The 22167-nt window shown below is 43.4% G+C and overlaps 1 protein-coding gene and 1 long non-coding RNA gene across 10 annotated transcripts in view; one reads left to right on the top strand and one right to left on the bottom strand.

Annotated features, from left to right (window-relative positions):
- Positions 1 to 10405, bottom strand: part of LOC122428627 — a 93362-nt gene extending 82957 nt beyond the window's left edge. For 2 of the 3 annotated variants that reach the window (XR_006265779.1, XR_006265780.1), the window contains exons 1-2: positions 10240 to 10405; positions 7813 to 7874 (exon numbers count right to left, since the gene is read on the bottom strand). This is a non-coding gene — a long non-coding RNA (uncharacterized LOC122428627). Of the gene's footprint in view, positions 1 to 370; positions 520 to 7812; positions 7875 to 10239 lie in introns of all 3 variants that reach the window. The other variant, XR_006265778.1, reaches the window with a different exon arrangement.
- Positions 10406 to 10586: 181 nt separating this feature from the next.
- Positions 10587 to 22167, top strand: part of LOC122428625 (amyloid beta precursor protein) — a 287533-nt gene continuing 275952 nt past the window's right edge. For 6 of the 7 annotated variants that reach the window (XM_043448647.1, XM_043448648.1, XM_043448649.1 and 3 more), the window contains exon 1: positions 10587 to 10804. In XM_043448647.1, the coding sequence (XP_043304582.1) occupies positions 10748 to 10804 (57 nt within the window). In that variant the 5' untranslated portion in view covers positions 10587 to 10747. The remainder of the gene's footprint in view (positions 10805 to 22167) is intronic. The other variant, XM_043448646.1, reaches the window with a different exon arrangement.

Here is a 22167-nt window from a genome sequence, read left to right on the forward strand (position 1 = left end):
GCTTCAGACCCAGCTGGCTTTAATAGTTGAGGATGGCGGGTTTGGTTGCACCATGGTATGTGGAACCTTCCCCGACTGGGGAATCGAACCCATGTTCCTGGCATTGACAGGTGGATTCTTAACGACTGTACCACCAGAGAAGTCCCTACTCTTCATTTTTCCAAAAAGGACAATTCCATTGCATTCCTGTACTGGAAAATAATCTCGAGATAGAAGTACAGCTCACTTCTTTCTCACACTGTATTCACAGGGGTATCTAAGGTTCATCTCACAAATAGGAAATTTCCAAGTGACTAGTTGGTTCTTATAAGTAAACACAAAAGCATATCTTCTTTAAAAAAAACAAAAAACAAAAAACCAAAAACCTCACCTGAATTGTCAACAGCTCACCAGCTGGGGGTAAATTATCAATTAATCAGTCACATCTTCAATGTTCATGTCTCACTTGCCTTTCCTTATTTTTCTTTGTCACACTTAAGGTACTTCCTCTTGTATGTACTTCTGACCCCTAAATAAAAACTAAAAATTGAATTCATTATTCCCCTCATTAAAAAAATCATAATCAATGATGTGCCAATAAGACAAAGCAGGTAGAAATCTTCCTTCTGCCATCCTTTTTTAGTTGATTTAACCTCTCTTACCTCCTCATTTGTGACATGGAGGGTCACCCAACATCACAGACAAGTAAGTATTCTGTGAGATCCTGTGTCTAAAGCCCCCAGCTTGGTCAACAGCAATCTTGACACTTTAGCGGTCATAGAGTGCCCTCCCATGATGTCTTCACAAACTTTTTCTAGTCATACCTGGAATCTCTGGAATTCCCTTCTATTATTCCCAAACCCAACTTTTTCATCCTGCAAATTTCCCTACAACTTCTCTACTGACAGACCTTGGTTTAGAAATGTTAGAAGATGTCAGATGATTAGAAAACCTGTAGTGAGGAACAGTCCATCCCCCACCCCAGTTCATCTGACCAAGGTTCCTCAGCTCTTGAAATATTAACACATCTCCCCCACCGCTAACTCCCAGTTATCAGCTCCACCAAGAACACTCTTGATGTATTCACATAACCCTTCCTTAAAACATTTTCCTTCTTGAACACCTCTTCCTCATGTCTCTGATTAACCCTTTCCCATGAAACAGGTCTATGATTCTAATTTTCCTCTAATGAGTTCACATATACATTCACAAGTTGTACTTACTGATGCACATTTTTACTCTTCCTTTTTACACATGTTTTAATTGAGATAATTGACACATTGCATGGTACTGGTTTTAACTATACAAGAATGATTTGCTATATGGATATATTGTGAAATGCTCACCACAATGTATATGTGCTCAGTCCCTTCAGTAATGCCTACCTCTTTGCGAGCCCGGCTCCTCTGTCCACGGGGATTCTCCAGGCAAGAATACTGGAGTGGGTTGCCATGCCCTCATCCAGGGGATCTTCCCAACCCAGGGATCGAACCTGCATCTCCTTCATTACAGGCAGATTCTTTACCGACTGAACCACCAGGGAAGCCCAGTCATCACAGTAAGTTTAGTCAATATCCTTCACCACTGCAGTTACACAATTTTTTTCTCTTGTGATGACAATTTTTTAAGATCTACTCTGGTAGCAACTTTCAAATATACACCACAGTATTGTTAACTATAATCACCATTCACTATGGCTTTTATTCCTGCAGATACTTTTCTCACATAAACATAAGCTCTTTATGGGGAGTGAATGTATCAGTTTATCACTCTGCCCACAGTGGAAGTGTAAAAACTTTCGATTGATCCAATTGCCTGGTGAATCCCATGGACAGAGGATACTGGCTGGCTACAGTCCATGTCACTGAGAGTCAGACACAACTGAAGCGACTACGCACACCAATTTTACACACTTTCATTCCTAAGAGTTATATTTATTTTTTTATGTTTTAATTGGAAGATAATTGCTTTACATTATTGTGTTGGGTTCTACTGTACAACAACTCAAATCAGCCATAATTATGTATATGTGTGTGTGTATATATCCTCTCCTTCCTAAGCCTACTGTTACATTTACTTTGGAATAAATTACACACGGGACAAAAAATATTAATTGAGGGATACAGCCAAATTAGATTACAGCAAAGTTGGGGTGGTTACTTAGGGGCAAAAGTTGTACACCAAATAACTGTGAAGCTTTATTTGGTTGTTGGTTTGTGCCTTTGTTCTGTCATTCAGGATATAGTTTATTTACAAAATGTGTTCAGGAATACTCAAAGTTTATCTGCCTGGAATCTTCCCAGTCATTTTAGGTATAGGTAACATCTGTCTAGCTACAGGCTTCACTAGGATTCTGAAAGCTGAATCCACTCAAGGGAGACTCAAGAACTTCTCTCTCTTTAAAAAGGAGACCATGGTAAATCCATGGCTGATGCATGTCAATGTATGGCAAAAACCACTACAATATTGTAAAGTAATTAGCCACCAACTAATAAAAATAAATGGAAAAAAAAAAAAGAGACCATGGGTGACAACCCCTAGGCATGAGGTCAGTTCAGTTCAGTCGCTCAGTCATGTCCAACTCTGCGACTCCATGGACTGCAGCACGCCAGGCTTTCCTGTCCATCACCAACTTCTGGAGCTTTGCCATTCTCTTCCACTGGAGAGGGGAACGGCAAACCACTTCAGTATTCTTGCCTTGAGAACCCCATGAACAGTATGAAAATGCATGATGTATGGAGATAAAGAGGCCTGGTTGCCTTGGAGCCCAAGAGCCCTCAGGCTCAATGTTCTCACTGTTGAGTGTTGGCTGTGGCCCCAGGCCACGGGAATCCTGGGGAGAGCTGCGACTTCTGGCAGCAGCTTAGGGGAGAGACTCTTCTTGACCACATGAATGGGATGTGATTGGTCCTCCACCCTGCAGCAGGTGGTCAGCCCCATGCAATCCTCTCAGCACTTCTGGCAAGCAGGCTTTTCAAGCACTGTGCCCTCTGCACAGAGGATGCCTGCCTTTCATGTACTTGGTACATGCCCTGGGGAGTGGTGGAGGTTGTCCCCTAATTCTTGGCATATTGCCCAATTCTACATCATTGGGATACAAATGAGCAGTCTGATAAAATAGTAACCTTGAGTGTGCTCTCATTTTGGGGTCAAAAAAAGTAAACCACTTGCAAATCTGGAACTTTTATTAGCAACACATTACTCAGGGACCCACCTAACTTACTCTGGGTTAAAAGTCACTGTGATCACTGGCAGCCCCTGGGAAGATTAATGCAAGATTAATCCAAGGATATTATTATCCTGGTCACCCAGGTGACAGTTATTGCGAACTCCTGTTCTCACAAGAAAAGAGAACTGGTTTCTGTTGCAAACTATGCACGGTGCTGGGCGATTTCCGTTTGTCACATCACCTGAGCAATTTTCAGAAACGGAGGTTCTGGTAGGTTCCACAGCTATATCCAAAAGTGAGATGTAAGTCGTCGGGTTTTCTCAAAGTCTGAGTCCTTTACGATCAAAGCATGTTGCCGCCCTATTACCCAAGTCCTCTAAAGAAGCAAACCCATGTAATGCCCATATGGTCTCCATTAAATCTTCTGGCTACTGGATCGATTTTTCTCACTTCTTACCTCTGTGGTTGGCATGTATGGCCTCTTTTTTTCTCCACTCTTGTTATTCCATAAAATATAGGAATATTCTTTTAACTGAGTCCTTGTGGCAGTCTTAGAATTACCATCATTCTTCAAACAAGTAGGTAAACCAGCTGCCAGCAGTGTTCTCCGGTTAAACATTTAACATTAATATTATTGTCGCATAGAATTATTCCTGAAATACACTAAGTTTATTTGTAAACTATCTCTTATCTGAAGCTGAAGGCTGTCTCTGAAGTAGCTTTGTGTAGTAACTGCAGAGGACTAGTTTTTAAAGTATCATATTGGTTGAAGATATATGAACTCTTAAGATGCACTAGTGAAATTAAGATCCGTGAATGAAGCAGTAACCTAAGAAACAGGGCAAATAAAACGTTGCAAACTCTATATATACACGAAGAACTGTTAGCTACGTGCAGTTAAATTCAGGCATGTTAAGGTTAATTATTCATTTAAAATTTTCTTTATGGCTGCTCATTAACAAGAAAGAAAAAAAGAATCCTATGATGTGGAAAACTGCATCCATTCTTGACAGAAAGAATTTTGTTGTGAAAACTTGAATGCTATGTACAGTGTAGACTTCTGTAGATACTGAAGGCTGAAGTGGAGATGAAGAAATATATAATGCCTTCTGTCTTGCTGCTGCTGCTGCTAAGTCGTTTCAGTCACGTCCGACTCTGTGCAACCCCACAGACGGCAGCCCACCAGGCTCCTCTGTCCCTGGGATTCTCCAGGCAAGAATACTGGGGTGGGTTGCCATTTCCTTCTCCAGTCCTCTGTCTTAGAGAAGGCAAAAAGAGATGAGAGAAACACGCAACTCAAGATCGACTTCTGGTCCACAAAGAGGAATCAGCATGAATTTCTAGAAAGGAAGATGGGTTGAGAAGCATGTGACACTCTCAGATACGTCACAGTATCTGTCATAACAGCTAATACTCAGCCCGCCAGCACCTCTACAGAAGGTACCATAATTTACAACACTATTAGAAATCTGGAGTAAGCAAGACATCTGAGTATTCAACTGACAGGCAGTCAAAGAAACCACTCTGGGTACATAGGAAGCAGGCGGGTTTCAAAAGGACGTGAATAAAAGGTGGCAAGAATCTACCCTTAAGAATAACTAGCAGAGTAGCTTAAATGTGCGGAGAAGGCAATGGCAACCCACTCCAGTGTTCTTGCCTGGAGAATCCCAGGGACAGAGGAGCCTGGTGGGCTGCCGTCTATGGGGTCGCACAGAGTCGGACACGACTGAAGCGACTTAGCAGCAGCAGCAGCTTAAATGTGAGGGTAGTTTTAGGGGTTCTAACATGGACTGAAGTGTATTCCCCCCAAATTCATATGCTGCAGCCTAGTTCCCGGGACCTTAGAATGTGACTACATGAGGGATAGGGGGTCTCAAAGGGGTGCTTAAGTAAAAATCAGGTCATTAGAGTGGACCCTAATCCAATCTGAGCAGGGTCCTTATAAGATGAGGAGATTAGGACATGTAGAAAGAGAAGCCAAGGGTGTGCATTCACAGAGGAAAGACCCAGTGGGGACACAGCAAGAGTGGCCATCAGTAAGCCAAGGACAGAGGCCTCAGAGGAATCCAGCGCTGAGAGCACCCCGATTTTGGACTTGTACCTCCTGGAACTGAGAAAACAAATTTATGTTGCTTAAGCCACCCAGTCTGTGGTGTTTTGTTATGGCAGCTCTAACAAACTAATACAGATTTTAAATGTCAATATAAGCTTAAGCTTTGCTAAAAATGATCAAAGAAGAAATGTAAAAGAACATTAAATTTACTTGCAGAACCAGATGATTTTGGTTAAGCTGGTTGCTTGGATAAGCTAGCTGCTGGGATCATGATGCAACGTCAAGGAACTATGGAAGGAAAGTAGAATTCCTCAATTTCTTTCTATTGAGCTGAATGATCTTCCCATTGAAAAGAGCAGATGAACCACTGATCACTGGTACTAAATGTCGAAGAACAGTGGCAGGATTATACAGCAAGTCCTAGCTGTTCTAAATGATCACCTGTTCTAGAATGAATTGTGTCCCCATCCCCCTGTTCCAAATTCCTATGTTGAAGTCTTAACCTCCAGTAACTCAGAATTTGACTATACCTGGAGGCAGGGTCTTTTTTTAAATCTTTTGGCCATGCTGTACGGCAAGTGGAACCTTAGTTCTCCAACAAAGTGACGGACCCCTAGTCCTCTGCACTGGCAGTTCAGAGCCTTGACCACTGGACCATTGGGGAAGCTCCAGACATAGGGTCTTTAAAGAGATAATTAAGTTAAAATGAGGTCTTCAGGGTGGCCTCTCATCTAATACAACCTGTGTTTTTAGAAGAGAGAATTAGCGCACAGACACGCAGAGAAGACCATGGGAAGGCAGAGGGAGAAGGCGCCCATCTACAGGCGGAGAGAGGCCCCAGAGAAAATCAACCTTCTGAACACCTTGATCATGGACTTCGAGCTTCCAGAACAGTGAGAAAATAAACCGCTGCTGTTTAAGCTGCCCAGACTGTGATACTTTGTTATGGTAACCCTAGCCAACTAATACAGCCCCCACCTTCTGGCTCAGACTACCACTGCTTTTGAAGGAAATCATAAAACTCCTAGAAGAAAACACAGGCAAAACACTTTGACATAAATTGTAGCCATATATTTTTTTGGATCTGTCTCCTAAAGCAAAGGAAATAAAAGCAGAAATAAACAAATGGGATCTAATTAAACTTAAAAGCTTTTGCACAGCAAAGGAAATCATTGACAAAACAAAAAGACAGCCCACAGAATGGGAGAAAGTATTTGCAAATGATATGACCGATAAGGGCTTAATATTTAAAATGTATAAATGGTTCATACTACTCCATATATAAAAAAAAAATCTGATTAAAACATGAGCAGAAGACCTGAATAGACATTTTTCCAAAGACGACATACAGATGGCTAAAACTCACAAGAAAAGATGCTAGACATCATTAGTCATTAGAGAAATGCAATTTAAAACCACAATGAGATATTACCTCATACCTTTCAGAACAGCTAAAGCAAGAAAGAACAACACAAATCAAAAAGAACACAAATACCAAGTGTTGGTAAGGATGCAGGGAAAAAGGCACTCAGTACACTGTTGGTGGGAATGTAAACGGGTGCAGCCACTGTGGAAAACAGATGGAGGTTTCTCAAAAAACTAAAAATAGAAGTACTATCTGACCCAGCAATTGCACCCTTGAGTATATACCCAAAAAGTGAAAATACTAATTCAAAAAGACACACACTCCCCGATGTTCACGGAAGCATTACAAGCATTATTTACAATAGACAAGATAATGGAAGCCACCTAAGTGTCCAGCAACATGTGAATGGATGATGGTGTACACACACACACACACACACACACACACTCACTCACACACTCAGCCACAGAAAAGAAGGAAACTTGGTCATTTGCAACAACATGAATGAACTTGGAGGGTATTACGCTAAGTGAAATAAATCAGACAGAGAAAGGCAAATACTGCATGATATCACTCATATGTGGAATGGAAAAAATAAACTAGCGAATGTAACAAAAAAGAAACAGATTCGTGGCTAAAGAGAACAAACTAGCGCTTACCAAGTAGGGACAGGGAAGAGAGGAAGGGCAAGACCCGGGTAGGGGGTTAAGAGGTACACAGTATTATGTATAAAATAAATGAGCTACAGGGGTATACTGTACAACACAGGAATATGGCCAATATTTTACAATGCCTATAAATGGAGTATAACCTTTACAAACTGTGAATATCATACTGCACAACTGCAACTTATATTACAAATCAACTATACCCCAATAAGGGCTTCCTTGGTGGCTCAGACAGTAAAGACTCTGCCTGCAATACAGGAGACCTGGATTCAATTCCTGGGTTGGGAAAATCCACTCCAGTATTCTTCCTGGAGAATTCCATGGACAGAGGATCCTGGCGAGGGATAGTGTACGGAGTAGCAAAGAGGCAGACATGACTGAGCAACTAACACACGCACATACCCCAATTAAAAAAAAAAAAAAAAAGATTGTTTTCGGTGATATTTGCAGGGCACAGATAACACCCTAAACACAAGGTGACAGGGATGCGACTCAGCAGCAGTATGCCTAAAACAGATGGGAGGTTTGGTAGCAAACGTGACCAATTCGAGTCCACCCAATGCAATCCAACACTCACCTGCAGACTGAGGCGGGCAACGGACTCCTTCACATTGCAGTGACCGCAGCAGCCCTGGAGCCCTGTGAAAAGATACGAGACAAGCCACAGTCAGAGGAGTGTGGAAGGAACCAGAAACAGGGGCCACCGTGCCATTGGCACAGCTGGTGGAGGGAGCGGCTGTGTTACTTTGTGAAGACAGGACCCTGGAGTAACATGAAAACTGCTGGTTTTATCGATGTGGAGGTCTGTGGTGTGGAAAAGACTGGCGTGGCTTGGTCACAGAAGTGCAAGAGGGACATCTGAGTGGCAGGTTAAAGGAAAAGGATGTGGGCTTTAAGTGGTGTTAAGACTTTTCGAGTAACCAGAGCAGTCCAAAGACAGATGCATTGTCTGAAGAGCTAGTGAATGTCTCCTAAGCTGGGGCCTTTGGGTCTAGCCTGGAAACGTGGAGATCGAAGCCAATGGGTGGCTAGTCCCTTTCCCAGTGTTTACAGTTCTAAGGAGAGAAATTCTGGTATTTACTCCTCAGAGGATCCTGAAGATAACCTCGGGGCAGGAAATGGCATTAAACGCAGAACAGAGACACTGGCTGAAAAGCAAAACCAACAGGATCTCTGAGTGGTGATGAAGCAGGAAACAGAGTGAAGAATGACCATCATTCTGACATAGTCAGCAGCTAATCATCTTTCCTCGGGGAAGATCTTTTCCAGGGATAGGTGAGTGAGGTGCATCTCAACAGTGGGAAGGGAATATGCCACACCAAAGGACTTGTATTTTCAGAGATTATAACCTCAACTCATTATAACCTCAGCTCATTATAACCTCAATTTTTTAGTTTTGTGCTCAATAAAAGTCCCTTAACTCTTAAACGCTTCCTCCCTGCCAGGGCTAGCTCCAGGGACATTCAGTCTGGTGTGTCATACATGGCCCCATGCTCAGGGCACCATGCGTGGTTAACGTTCTGCTGTTACCATCTTAAAATTCTTAACTTGGGAACAAAGGGTCCCTCTGTTTAGTTTTGTGCTGGACCCTGTAAATTCTGTAGCTGGCCCGGCTCCCTCCCCATCTTTAAGTCATACTCCTATTTGCATGCAGATGCCCTTAGTTGCTAATATAAACCTAGGACAGACAGAACTGTAGTGGTGGGTCAACATGTCTGGAAGAACATGTTTTTGCTGCGACTGGGGCTTTTTTTCCCCTGCAGTCCCAACTACTTGTCACTTACTTGATGTCAGATTTAGAAGGTCTTCAGAGTCCTCATTTATAAATGGGGAGAATAACAGTAAGGGCCTCATGGGCTTCCATGGAGAGGAAACGACATAAAGCTTGTCAACAAATGGACTTCCCTGATGGCTCAGTGGTAAACAATTCACGGATTCAGTCCCTGGGTTGGGAAGATCCCCTGGAGAAGGAAATAGCACCCCACTCCAGTATTCTTGCCTGGGAAATCCCACTGCGGGAGGAGCCTGGTGGGTCACAGACCCTGGGGTCGCAAAGAGTGGAAGTGACTGCGCAACTCAACGATAACAACAAAGGTAAACAATTCGAGGCAACGAATTATTTGTCATTATTTGTGGAGGACCTTCAAAGGTCATTCACGGGAGAAAGTAATCCACGAGTCAGGCTTGAATGCCTAGGGGGCTGAAGACAGACGACTACAGCTAAGGCAGCCGGCAAAGAAACACAGACTCCTCCGGAAGGAATCAGGCAGCCTCTGGCGGAGCTAAGATCCCACCTCTGACTCCGTGGCTTCTTTCCCTTCCCCCAGGCCGTCTGGGGACCCTGCCTTGGTGACTGCGGCCTCTTTAGGTCAAGAGCAGGGGATACGTTTGGGCAGTTCTAGACCATCCTAGGTTCACCGGACACTGGACACTAGGTTCACCCGACACTGGATGGTTGGTGTTTAATCGAGGAGAAAGTGGCTTCCCAGAAGGTTCATTTCTGTGATTTAGGACAGACACAAGCAAGAACAAGGACAGAGCTTGAGCTATTGGGGTCGAACGGGAGTCATCTTTCCAGACCCTTCCCCTCTTAACTTTCACTTCACCGCATCTCAGATGATATTACATCCCTGCCTGATTAAAAAACACCACCACCACCACCCATATGGTCTTCCCTTTCTCAAACCAAAACAAATTTTTTTTTTTTTTAAACAAAATCTTCTCTCAAGGAGAACTAAATAGGTCGCCGCTTCTTCTCCAGGTCCGGCGCCTTTCTCCTTCGGTTCGGTCTAAAGATAGAAATTCCAGGTTCCTCGTGGCTGCATTTGACTGGGGCGGGGCGCGGTGGGGTGGTGGTGGGGGGAGGCTTTTGCTCTCCTAACAAGCAAAGAAATCCTATTTCCTTTAAGCTTGTCGCGTTCTCTTGCAGAAACGCCTCCCCGACCTCTCCAAACCGAGACAGACCAAAAAAAAAAAAAAATTCGAAATGTGGATTAAAACGCACCCAACAGCAGTCCTTTCTACGACACCCCCGACAGGCCTGCAGGGTCCGATGAGTCAAGCTCGCGGGTAGGAGCGGGGAGCGCCCTCGACTTTTCTGGAACCCAGACGTCCTAGGACTCCCCTTGCCCGGCCCCAGCTTTCTCCCTTGTACTGCTTGGGGGCCCGGGCGGTCGCGGCCTGGGAAGGCGCGCGCGGGGAAGCCGCACCTGTGGGCGCCTCGAGGGGCGCGGGCCCCTCCCGGCCGAGCGGGCGCAGCTCCCCGGCGGCTCCGCTAGGGGTCTCTCTCGGGTGCCGAGCGGGGTGGGCCGGATCAGCTGACTCGCCGGGCTCCGAGCCCCGCCGCCGCGCCGCCGCTCCGTCAGTTTCCTCGGCAGCGGTAGGAGAGCAAGCACCCGGAGCAGCAGAGCGCGGGGCCACCGGAGACGGCGGCGGCGGCGACACCGGCAGAGCAAGGGCGCGGCGGCTCCTCCTCGCACGGCAGCTCGCTCGGTGCCCCGCGCAGGGTCGCGATGCTGCCCGCCTTGGCACTGGTCCTGCTGGCCGCCTGGACGGCTCGGGCGCTGGAGGTGAGTGCCGCGCCTCGGAATGGGGTGACGGTGGAGGGGGTTGGAGGATGGAGGGGACCGGCTCCCTCTTTCATCCAGAGAAGCGGGGCGATTGGCGGGGGGAGCGATCGAGGGACCCCCTCTCTCGGCTCTGTGCCCTACGCCCCCGCTTGCGGGCGCCCTGCGCATCTCCGCCTCCGCCCCAGCCCTGCCCCGGGGACGCGCGCTCCGGCCGGCGCAGAGGGATCCGGCGAGGCGTCGGGCCCCGGGGTCCGCGCCAGTGTGGCGGGGCGCGAGTCGAGGAGGAGGCTCTCTTAGGCTCAGATCCTGATTCAGTCCTTTGCTCGGGGCCGGGGACCGGGGGCCGGGGGAGGCTAGAGACTGCATTCAGATGGGCGATGGGGCGGTGGGGGGCGAGAGAACACGTGGGGAAAACCGAAAACGCAAGAGTCCCTGTATTCTGTCCCCAGCTCTTAATCGCTGCCCTTTCCTTTCTCTCGGGCCCCGGGGAGGAGGAGTCGGGACGGCTCGGGGAAGCTGGGCACCCCCCACCCCACCCCCTCGCGTCCCTTGGCCTTTTCCGCCCGCTTTCACCTTCCTTTCGCATCCCCACCACCCCTTCCTCTCCAGACCTCTTCCTCCTCCCTCTTCGCGGAGGCCCCCAAGGGCGACCCCAAGGAGGGTCGCGCACCGCCCTCCGCGGGCAAACTTTGTGTCTCTCGGCGTCTCCCTTTTGTGTTAAGTTGCGAGAGAAGGGAGGGGTCGGAGACCCACAGCCACCTCGCACCTTCCCCAAGCCTAGACATCCAGGGCGTTCGCGCGCACCCTCGGATTCACCCGGAGAGGGAGAAGGTCCCCGGGAACAAAAGCCGCGACACCCCGCCCTCGCCAGCCCCGGGGCGCGGTGGTCTGGGCGCCACCGAGCGTCCCGCCTGACTCCCTTCCCCGCGCTGCGCGGCTGTCCCGGAGGGGGCTGGGGCGCTGCTGGGGACGCGCTGGCGGCGCCTCGGAAGCCCTCCTCTTCCCCTCCTCCCCCCATCACCTCCGAGGCTGGCTCATTCTTTTCTCGGTTGCAAAGTCCTTGGGGGAAAAATACGCGGAGAGTGCGGCGTGCGTCTGGAAAGGGCAGGGGCGGGTGGCGGGGCTGCGTGAGTTCTCCCCTCCTGTGCATCAAACGAGGCGTTTGTCGGATCGAGGCGCGGCCACTTCCCTGGCAGCGCTGGGCACTGTGATTTACCTCCCCCCGGGGGGCGCGGGCTGCTGGGGAGGGTCCTCGGGGTCATTTTATTTTTTAGGGTGCAGATAAAAGGCTGGAAATTGAGCGAAGATTAAGACGGAGAAGATGGCGCCTCTGCAGTGCAGCAGAGGAAAGCTGTGGAGGCTGCAGCCTGGGAAATCCACCCACCACTAGGTGTATATAACCAGTCTGCCCCATTCATCCAACTCTCCGACATTCAGCTGACGCCTGTGCCAAATCACCGTTTTCCTTTTTATCTGAAGATGCTTGGAAGTTGTTTGCTTGACACCTGGGGCAGAAAAGGTCGTAATTTTGCATCGTTCGGGTTCCCATTCGATATTTTACCATTCGTCACCTCCCTTCCCAGTTTTTACCCCCGCCTTTTCCCCTTCCTCGTGGTAATTTTCCCAAAAAAACAATTTCTGGACAAATATTTTCCTGTAATTTCACTGAGACTGTATTGACTGTCACACCATGACAGCGTTTTAGTCCCTAATTTACAAGGTCACTGAACTTTTTCCTCTTTTACCTACGAGTGGCTCAAGAATCACCTCAGGGCTCGTTAAGGCAGATAGTTTTAAGAGTTGAAGAATTTGGTTTTTCTGTTTTAAAAAATGCATTTAATTAAGGGAGCTAGGCTTTTCCCAGTACTTAAAATCTACTCCTACAGTTATTTTAGTTTTCTCATTGTCTTATTACACGTTGAAAGACACAAATTAAGTAAGTAAAAGCCTTTATAGTTGAAGCTTTTGTCAAAAAATAGATGTTTAAGTTTTCTGAGCAGTATTTTTTTCTGTGTGAAAGGAGGCAAATATGATACAGATTCCTTTTTCAGCCTGTTTGACTGCAGTTTTTGCTCCCATCTTTTTGGACATTTTCACTGGTTACTGTCACTTCCTTCAAAGGGTGGAGGTGAGATGCATGTTAATTCATTTTGCAAAGCCTTAATGGAAAGGTAGGCAGTTAACTCTGATGATGTTTGAGGGGATTTATGCAGCTAAGTCACTGTGCACTGAAAAGATGTTAATTATGACCTAACTGTCTTTTGTAGGGCTTAGAAAATAGGTCTGCTGCAGATGACTTGAGACAAGAAATGAATAAGGGCAATGATCATGGGGGGCTTGGCCTCTGGGAAAAGCATCATTACCCGAGCTGATGATTTTCCCTGGTACAGTGACAGAGTATGAGTTAAAAAGGCCCTGACATTTATTTAAACTTGCTTCCTCTTAAATTTTATTTTCCAGTATTGTGGGATTTAACCTAATTCACAAGTATCTGCTTTGATTGTGGTGCTAATTCAAAGATTATGGATACCTACTCACACTGGTCAGAACAGCCCTAATGGTGGATGCCTGGGCTCACGATCATGAAGCTCAGATGTGATGGTGAGCTGTAAGGAGTCACCGCTTCTGGCTGACCAGTGGGAAGCCATGGTAACCATAGGGCACCCCAGCAGCTGTCCTGCCACCCTGTTGAGCAGAGGTGCCTGATGGGCACCTGGGAGGCCCTTAGTACTGCAGAGAAGTACTCCAGACAGAATAATGATCCCTGGTTCTGACTGGTGAAATAAAAAAAAACATACAACTAAATAGGTCACAAGGTTAAATTAGGAATGATTGAAAAGAAAGGTTGTGGTTCATTGACTATTGATTTGAAGGAAAACACAACAGACTCAGGTAGAGAACAGACTTGTGATTGCAAAAGGGGTAAGGGGAGGGAGGGGGCTGGACTGGGAGGCTGGGACCGGCAGATGCAACCTATTATATGTAGGATGGATAATAACAGGTCCTACTGTGTAGCACAGGGAATTATGTTCAATACCTTGCAATAAACAATATGGAAAAGAAAAAAGAGGAAAATGTAGAGGTAATCCTCATGAAAAAGGCTTTCTCCCTTTTGCTAGAGGGTCTCTGTTTTATGTTACTGTTTATGGTGTACTAGAGACTTCTATGCAGATATTTGTATGAAGATGAAGCTGTCAGCGATTCTTGAAATAAGCAGAGCTATTATGTACCTTTCCTGTGGCTGTTGAAGAGTATGGTAAAATTCAATAGAAATCTACAGTCTCTTTCTACACATTTGATCTAGGTGGGGATATGTATTACTTTAAGAGACTTAGAAAGCATCTTCTATTAATATACTTCTCTAATCTCTGCCTAGTTGTATCAGTTACAAATGCAAAGGTAAACCTTATACATGTACTTTATAAATAAAGCTCTAGGATGTAAGGTTTACTTTGACTTGCATACCGTAGTCTCCTGTTCCCAGGAAATTTGTAGAGTAAATAAGACAGGCACATGATTATAAAAGAAAACAGAAAATGTTAAGTACCAAGAGGAAAGTACTGATTAAGTGGTATACTGAGTAAAAGTATTAACAGTATAAACATCTGTATATAAGGAATAAGGGAACCATGGGATGAGATAATCCTCGAGAATTTCCTGATGATTCCTTTCCAGCCAGATTTGTATCTTAGGTTTGGGGAAGGGAGGTTAAGTCTTTGCATTTATAGTATCTGTTTACATACCTCTTTCGCGAACACATACCCCTGAGGATGTGGGCAGAGCCAGTGTGGGATTTGATTTTCCTTGTGTCCCTATTTATTCATTGGGGCCATTTTAAGTTGAGTCTCTTGGGGCCAAGCTCTGGTCTGTAGCTCTGAAGATAGCGTGGTGAACAAAAACCGTCACTTGCTTCAGGAAGCTTCCAGTCTAGTGGGGAAGACAGAGGGTAAACAAATCATCCTACATGTGTGCTCATGAACTGTGACAGATGGTGAGACGGATGGCAAAGGTGTAGGATACACTCTGGAGAGGAGTGTCTGCTTAGATGCTAAATCGTGTCCGACTCTTTGTCCCCCCGTGGACTGTAGCACACCAGGCTTCTCTGTCTGGGGGATTTCCCAGGCAAGAATACTGCAGTGGGTTGCCATCTCCTTCTCCCTGGGATCTTCCTGACCCAGGGATCGAACCCAGGTCTCCTGCCTTGGCATGGAAGATTGTTTACCCCTCAGCCACCATGGAGGCCCAGGAGAGGAATAGGGAATTGCAAATAAGGATTGAGGGGCCATGGGCTCTGACGCAGCATCTTCATTAGAACCTTGACTGAAGAAGTGGGTACCCAATGAAAAATCTGATCCACAGGGTAGCAGCAAGGAACATGGGGAAAATAAAATGTTTCTTTCGTTTTCTGATTGTTTTCCTGGTGCTTTTCTACCTCTTCATGTTCCACTTGACTATGAAATGGTTTTCTTTTCATAGTAGGACCTCACATGCTTGTGGAAGTATTCCTCCATACATTCTTCCATATGTGCTGAGTGGGAATTGATACTCACACCATCTTCTGCAAATCCTTGGGGATGCTGTCACCCTGGGTCTTAATGGTTTGTATCCAGATACACCCTCCTTAGTGGCTGGAGGAAGACAGGGTGGCAGGCGGAGGAGGCCAAAGTGATGGAATGGACAGACCCCCGCCCTCCTGAATGAGTAGCGAGCTTAAGCCAGAAAATGTGTATTTCTTCATTTTCCTTGTATTTGTTAGTAAAAGGAAAGCAGATAGTACCTGAACCCTCAAACTGAATTTGGCAATGAAAACCAGGATGAAGGGGAAAATGTTATGTAACTGCTTCTTCAGTTTAATGTGGATGCTTTAAGAAACAACCGTTTCAGTGAAGACACTGATGTTTTCCTTTGAAAAAAGATCTCATGAATTTTCCTCTTCAGGTTAAAGGTGAATAGATACGCTTACTGGTACCTTTTTAGAAGTAGACATGCATCATAAACTGGATTCGAATGGACTGCTCTAGGAATAAAGTAATTCGTTAGGGAAAAAAAAACAGCCTGGATGTGTTCATGAACTAATAGATCTATGAAAAGGGGATGCTGAATAGTTAGAATGGGGTACAGAGGATTCTGTTTCATGTATGTATTCTTAGCTGAGATGGGAACTAAGAGGCTATTTTACTTAGACTTATTTTGTGTGGCTACATTTGGAAGAAGCATGAAATACAGATTTAGCTTGAGCATTTCTAGGATTATAGTATTTTATGGAAGAAGATAGTGGTTGAAATGAGCAAAATGAGAGGCTTTTAAAAGCCAGCTCTATGGAAAGTAGTGTAATCGTTCCTACATTTATAGCCTTGATTTTGATAACCAGTAGGATGTCAGATCAGAAACATAGTCGTGAAATTTTTCATGTTTCCTGGGAAGGCAGCAGTCCACATTGGTCAAGCTATTGACTGTGAGCTAACTCACACTTCAGTTTGTTCCTCTGCAAAATGGGGATAATATTTATGGTTGTTGAAGATTGAGTTAATATGTATGTAAAATGCTTGAAACAGTGAAAGCGTTAATATATAACGTGATGGCATCTTATAAGCACATGGTAGTTATAATTACTGTTTATGATGTTGATGGTGATGATGTAAAATAGACAGATTTAATCCTATACATTGTTGAAAGTTAAAAAAAAAATTATATGATGTTTCACCTACTGACCAATGTGCTTACCAACCAGTTAAGACTGTATAGGAACTTGGCAATTTGTTCATGAGAAGAATGAATTAATTTGATTTAAATTTTAAAAAAGACGTTGGAGATAAAATTTGTATCACAAATAAAATTAAAACATATACAAATTTATTAAATATTCATATTTATTTTGTATTTTAGTTGGCTTTTTTGAAAAGCCCTAAGACAATTCATGCTTATAGAAAAACTTGAACAGTACAGAAATATGTAAAAAACATAAGCAGTTGTTACACAAATGAGTAAGACCTACTTTAAATGTGTGCACCCTGGCAGTTAGCTACACATGTCTGAAATTGAGCAAGTTTATATTCTGGCTTGATTATTAACTCAGCTATTAGTTGACTGTCAGCTGTGTGCAGAGAGCTGTGAATAACTTGGTTTAATTCTCAGCATAACCTTCTCTAGAAAATGAATAACCCGGTTTGGCCAATCTAGGCAGAAATGGAAGATATCAGATGCTAGCAAAAGAATTTTGGTCCTACCTAGACTGGAAGCTTTAAATAATTTTCACCTGAGGACAAGGAAACCTAAAAGCAAGACTGCCTGAGAAGGCAATACTTCTGGAAGAAACCAACTTTCAAAATAAAATGAATTGTGTTAATAGCTCTCTCTCTCTCTGTCACTCTGTCTTGTCCGACTCTGTAACCTCATGGACTGTAGCCCACCAGGCTCCTTGGTCCATGGAATTCTCCTGGCAAGAAGAGTGGAGTGGGTAGACATTCCCTTCTCCAGGGGATCTTCCCGACCCAGGAGTCAAATCTGGGTCTCCTGCATTGCAGGCAGGTTCTTTTACCTTCTGAGCCACCAGGGAAGCCCATGTTAATAGCTATTTGATGATAAATTCTATAGTGACCTACTATAAAATTTAGTAGTGACCTACTGCTTAATTAAAAGCATACTTTTTTAATCAGCACATTCTGCTCATTATAAAATAAAAGGTTATTAGTGATGAACCCAGGTGTTTGTTTCTTCTTCCAGGTGGTCTTTCTTTCTCGATTTATTTTTTCTTCCCTAGTTGAGATGGCATTTAGCTGAGAAATTTGGGCAAGAAAAAAAATTTTTTAGTGATTTATTTTATTGATATGAAATTGTTCTTTGCTTGAGTCTCTTTCATGGAGAATCTAATAGTATGTTCCTATGTTTTCATTTTGCTTCCATAGAAATCTACATTGTATCTTCACTAAAGGATGTTTAAGGTATCCTTCCTGATCAGGACTGGTAAATTACTTTTCATCCTTGCTTCCGTGGTAGCTCAGCTGGTAAAGAATCCGCCTGCAATGCAGGAGACCCTGGTTCGATTCCTGAGTTGGGAAAATCCCCTGGAGAAAGGCATGGCAACCTACTCCAGTATTCTTGGGAAGGATGCTTATAAGAATAAGAAATCTATACTCTTATCAAGAAAAGTCATTTGCATGAAGTGAAGAATGCATTGTTACTCTTGCTGATTTGTTAAATTTCAAAGCTTTAAAGATTGATATATTTTGACCCCAGAGTGACATTTTATGGGAATACAGACAAGAGGTTACCCTTGAGATGCATTTGTATACTTTAGGCCTGACCTCTTACCCCCAAGTGACCACTAACTCATTTGTTGCTTCTCCTGTCTGCATATGACTGGATTACAATAAAATTAACAGGACAACGTAGTTTTTATTTTTAGTCAACAATGAAGCAAATAGTAGTCCTGGTTTGGTTAGTCCAAAAAAGGACTTTTTGTGTTTGTTCTTATTAATGGATGGCTTTTCAAGAGCACAACTATTGTTTTGTTTTGTAATGGAATTAATAGGCACACATGATAAAGATAGATAACTGTTGTTGTAAACATATTTATTGATTTTTTTCATCTTTCAAAAAACATCCTTATCTACTTTGGAGGTTGAGACTTTAAAACTGATGCAAACTTTTTGAAATCTTTGCTTAACTCTTCAGTGACTAACATAAAAACTTATCATAGGAAAAACTATATTTGAGAGCTAGTATTTCTCATGCTGGTGCCCTTAATTACTTGCTTTTTTTAGGCAAATAGTTTTGTCATTGCAGTGTATTGGTTTGAAGATGTAAGTGATGAGTTTTTAAGAAACTTCCACAGAAACTTGCAAATATATAGACTGACTATTCTAGGAATAATTTATTCCAATCCATATTAGATGAATGAGCAACTTAAAATTAAAATCAGATTTTATAGGAAGTTACTAGTGTGTTTTCATACATAGAAACTTAGGTTTTTATGAGCATAGCCAGAAAAAGAAAATTCCCTCCTTCATTTAACCAATATTTTTGAGGTTCCTCCCCCCATGGGAGTTTATAGTATAATGAGGGGTAGACAGAATAAATAGCAATGGAAGAATAAAAAGTAATAGAAGACGTGGAAAAAATTAAGTTGGGCAAAGATATCATCAGTGAATGCTAGGTGGAAATCTGCCATGAATGTGATATTTTATGTGGTGTTATCAGGAAAGTTCTCTGACCCAAATGTAAACTTAGATATCTGGAGGAAAGAACTATTTATTCACTTTGGTGTAAAACCATAACCGGGAACAAGGATGTACTTTGGTGGTTAGATATTAAAAATAAAATGGTGGGGCAGAGAAGTTAACACTAAACCTGATCGCAAACTATTTCCTGTAATTTGTTTCATAACTCACTGCAGTGCCTTACATCTAGTATTTACAAAATACTGGACAAATTTTCTAAATGAAGACTCTGGGAATTTTATACTGTAGTGATAATTATATTTGATTCTTGACACCTAGCTTCTCTTATGTTTAAAAAAGTTGTGAAGGACACCAAGTCTACAAAAAAAAAATTTTTTTTAAATAAGATTTACTTTCAGTCTTTCTAAAACATTTTATTGTGAAAAGGATATGAAATGCTGTTAGTAACTTCATTTGCAATTCTTTATTTCAGACATTCAGTTGACCCAGGAAAAAAAATGCCTTGTTCTTGAAATATTTCATCAGTCCTCTGATTGATTGGGACATTTTCAGTTGAAGGTGCTCAGAAATGATTTTCTTTGATCAAGATAGTGAAATTTAGAGAGAAGACATTGTGTATTGGAGTGAAATTGAGCGGCCATCAAAATGAAAATTTCATTATAGTTTGGCTTTTTGCAGTTTGCTTTTTTTTTTTTTGGTCATTTTACAGCTAATACTTGCCTTTTATGTTAGTGTGAACTAGGATCAAAATTGGCCCTTTAAGAAAAAAATTGAAATTCTGTTATTTCTACTCTCTTAAGAAATTGTACTTTTCAAGTTCAAGGGCTTGAAGCCAGTACCACTATATGCTACTAACTTGACAGGCACTGAAAATCTAATTGAGGTCATTATGATTAACTTTGTGTTTTACCAGGGTTTTTTCAGGGTTGTTTTTAACGTTTTGTGTCAAGTGTTAAATCCTCTTACACCACGGAATCCAGAAAATTTCAATCCAATAAAAGTGAACTAAATTTTAAAACCCTGTAGTTGTTTTCTGCAGGGCAAGTTCTTGCTAATTGATAAGATGATTGAACAGGAAGGCAGCTTGTGTATTTCTGTTGGTGTGAGGAATTGTGAAAGGCTCTAGTTTCAAGAGTACATTTGTGACAAAACTGTAATTTTGGAATCACTGCATACTTGTTCAGTGAAGTATGCGAGGAGGGAATTCTCAGAGGGTGACCATGTGACTAGATGGCTCAGACAGTAGAAGCAAAAGCTATCTTAAGGTAGAGTTACCTTAAAACAGTGCAAGTCCCCAGAACTTGGGACTGAGTAATTAGTCAACATGGCCATTGGAGACATCCTGGACAAAGATAATGAATAGGGAGGACTTTCTTAAATAAACAAGGTAGGAAGCAGACCCACCCAGTTCCCAAGAAATTCCTTTCCTTGTCTGTATTTGCCATTTGAATATTTCACTTCACTTTCATGAGCCTGGACAAAGGTCAAATTTGTATCTTTGTGAATTTTCTGGGTGGTGTTGTAAAAGGATACAGATGGGGAGTATTCAGCTTCTTGGGGGTATTTCTTGTGTGTGTGTTCTTTGCCGTGTTTATTGACTTCATGAACAGCCAATGAAGAGAAAAATATTTTAGCCTAAGTTTGTTTTTCTTTTCCTGGAGAAGAGAAAGAGACTTTGCTTAAAATATCCTCAGGGTTTATTGCCATTGTTAAATTGTTTATGCTTTTTTAAGAAACCTTAAAACATAACCTCTGTTACTAGTTTTCTTATTCATCTCAGAGATGAAACATCTGAAATGCTGACCCAGACCTGTGGATTGATTCTTGTTAACAGATGAGGGGAAAGTTTAATGCAGGATGTTTTGTCTCTATTTCAGATTTTCTCAGGGCATTTGTGATTGACTTCTGGGCTTTGTTGGTAGCTCAGCTGGTAAAGAATCTGCCTGCAATGCAGGAGACCCTGGTTTGATCCCTGGGTTGGGAAGATCCCCTGGAGAAGGGGTAGGCTACCCACTCCAGTATTCTTGGGCTTCCCTTGTGGCTCAGCTGGTAAAGAATCAACCTGCAATGTGGGAGACCTGGGTTCGATCCCTGGGTTGGGAAGATTCCCTGGAGAAGGGAAAGGTTACCCACTCCAGTATTCTGGCCTGGAGAATTCCATGGACTACAGTCCATGGGGTCACACAAGAGTCGGACACGACTGAGCGACTTTCACTTTACCTTTAGGCATTTTGGGGCTTCCCAGTTGGTGCAAAGGTAAAGAATCTACCTGCCAATGCCATTTGCAATGACAGCTAAGTGGTGGGGTATTTTATTCTGTTTTTTTAAGTATGCCTGATATGGGCATGGGCTTCCCAGGTGGCGCTAGTGGTAAAGAACCTGCATGCCAATGCAGGAGACTGAAGAGATGCAGCTTCGATCCCTGGGTAGGGAAGATCCCCTGGAGGAGGAAATGGCAACCCACTCCAGTATTCTTGCCTGGAAAATTCCATGGACAGAGGCACTTGGTGGGCTACAGTCCATGGGGTCACAAAGAGTTAGGCAGACACAGCTGAGTGTGCACACACACACACACACACACACACACACACACAAAGAGTTAGGCAGACACAGCTGAGTGTGCACACACACACACACACACACACATAGCAGGCATTTTACCAGCACTTCATGGTTTATTTAAATTGCATCCTAATAGTTTGACATGTTGTACATGGTTCTGTCTTAAGGAAATGTCTAAAATATCCTGGTTTCTCAAAAAACTACTCTTGGTTTTATTTTCTGCATTCTTTCTTTCCGAACCCTTGGTTCTCTTTAAGTAATCAAAAGCTTAGTTCAAGTTTGATCATCTTACATCTTGGTTTTCCTTTTATTTTTGGAGTGTCTAGCAAAGAAAATATTTTGTCTCATCACTTCAAGAGACTGCCTTCTGAAATACAGTTGACAATTTGTAGTATCCGAAACAGTTGTTGATTAATCATGAGAATCAGAAAGAGGAGCCAGTATGTGTTTGAAGATAAATCTCCCATCACCCTTGAAATTATACATTTTTCCCCCCATAAAAAGAGTGAGTGATAATTTCTACCATGAAAGTTTGAAAATGTGGGTTAACTATATTAGCTGGAATTTGAAAATTAAGAAAGTCTTGTTTTTTTAATTTCTGAATAGTTTTCTAATGGTCAC

The sequence above is a fragment of the Cervus canadensis genome, chromosome 27 (genome assembly GCF_019320065.1).
Source record: "Cervus canadensis isolate Bull #8, Minnesota chromosome 27, ASM1932006v1, whole genome shotgun sequence".
NCBI classification, from domain to species: domain Eukaryota; kingdom Metazoa; phylum Chordata; class Mammalia; order Artiodactyla; family Cervidae; genus Cervus; species Cervus canadensis.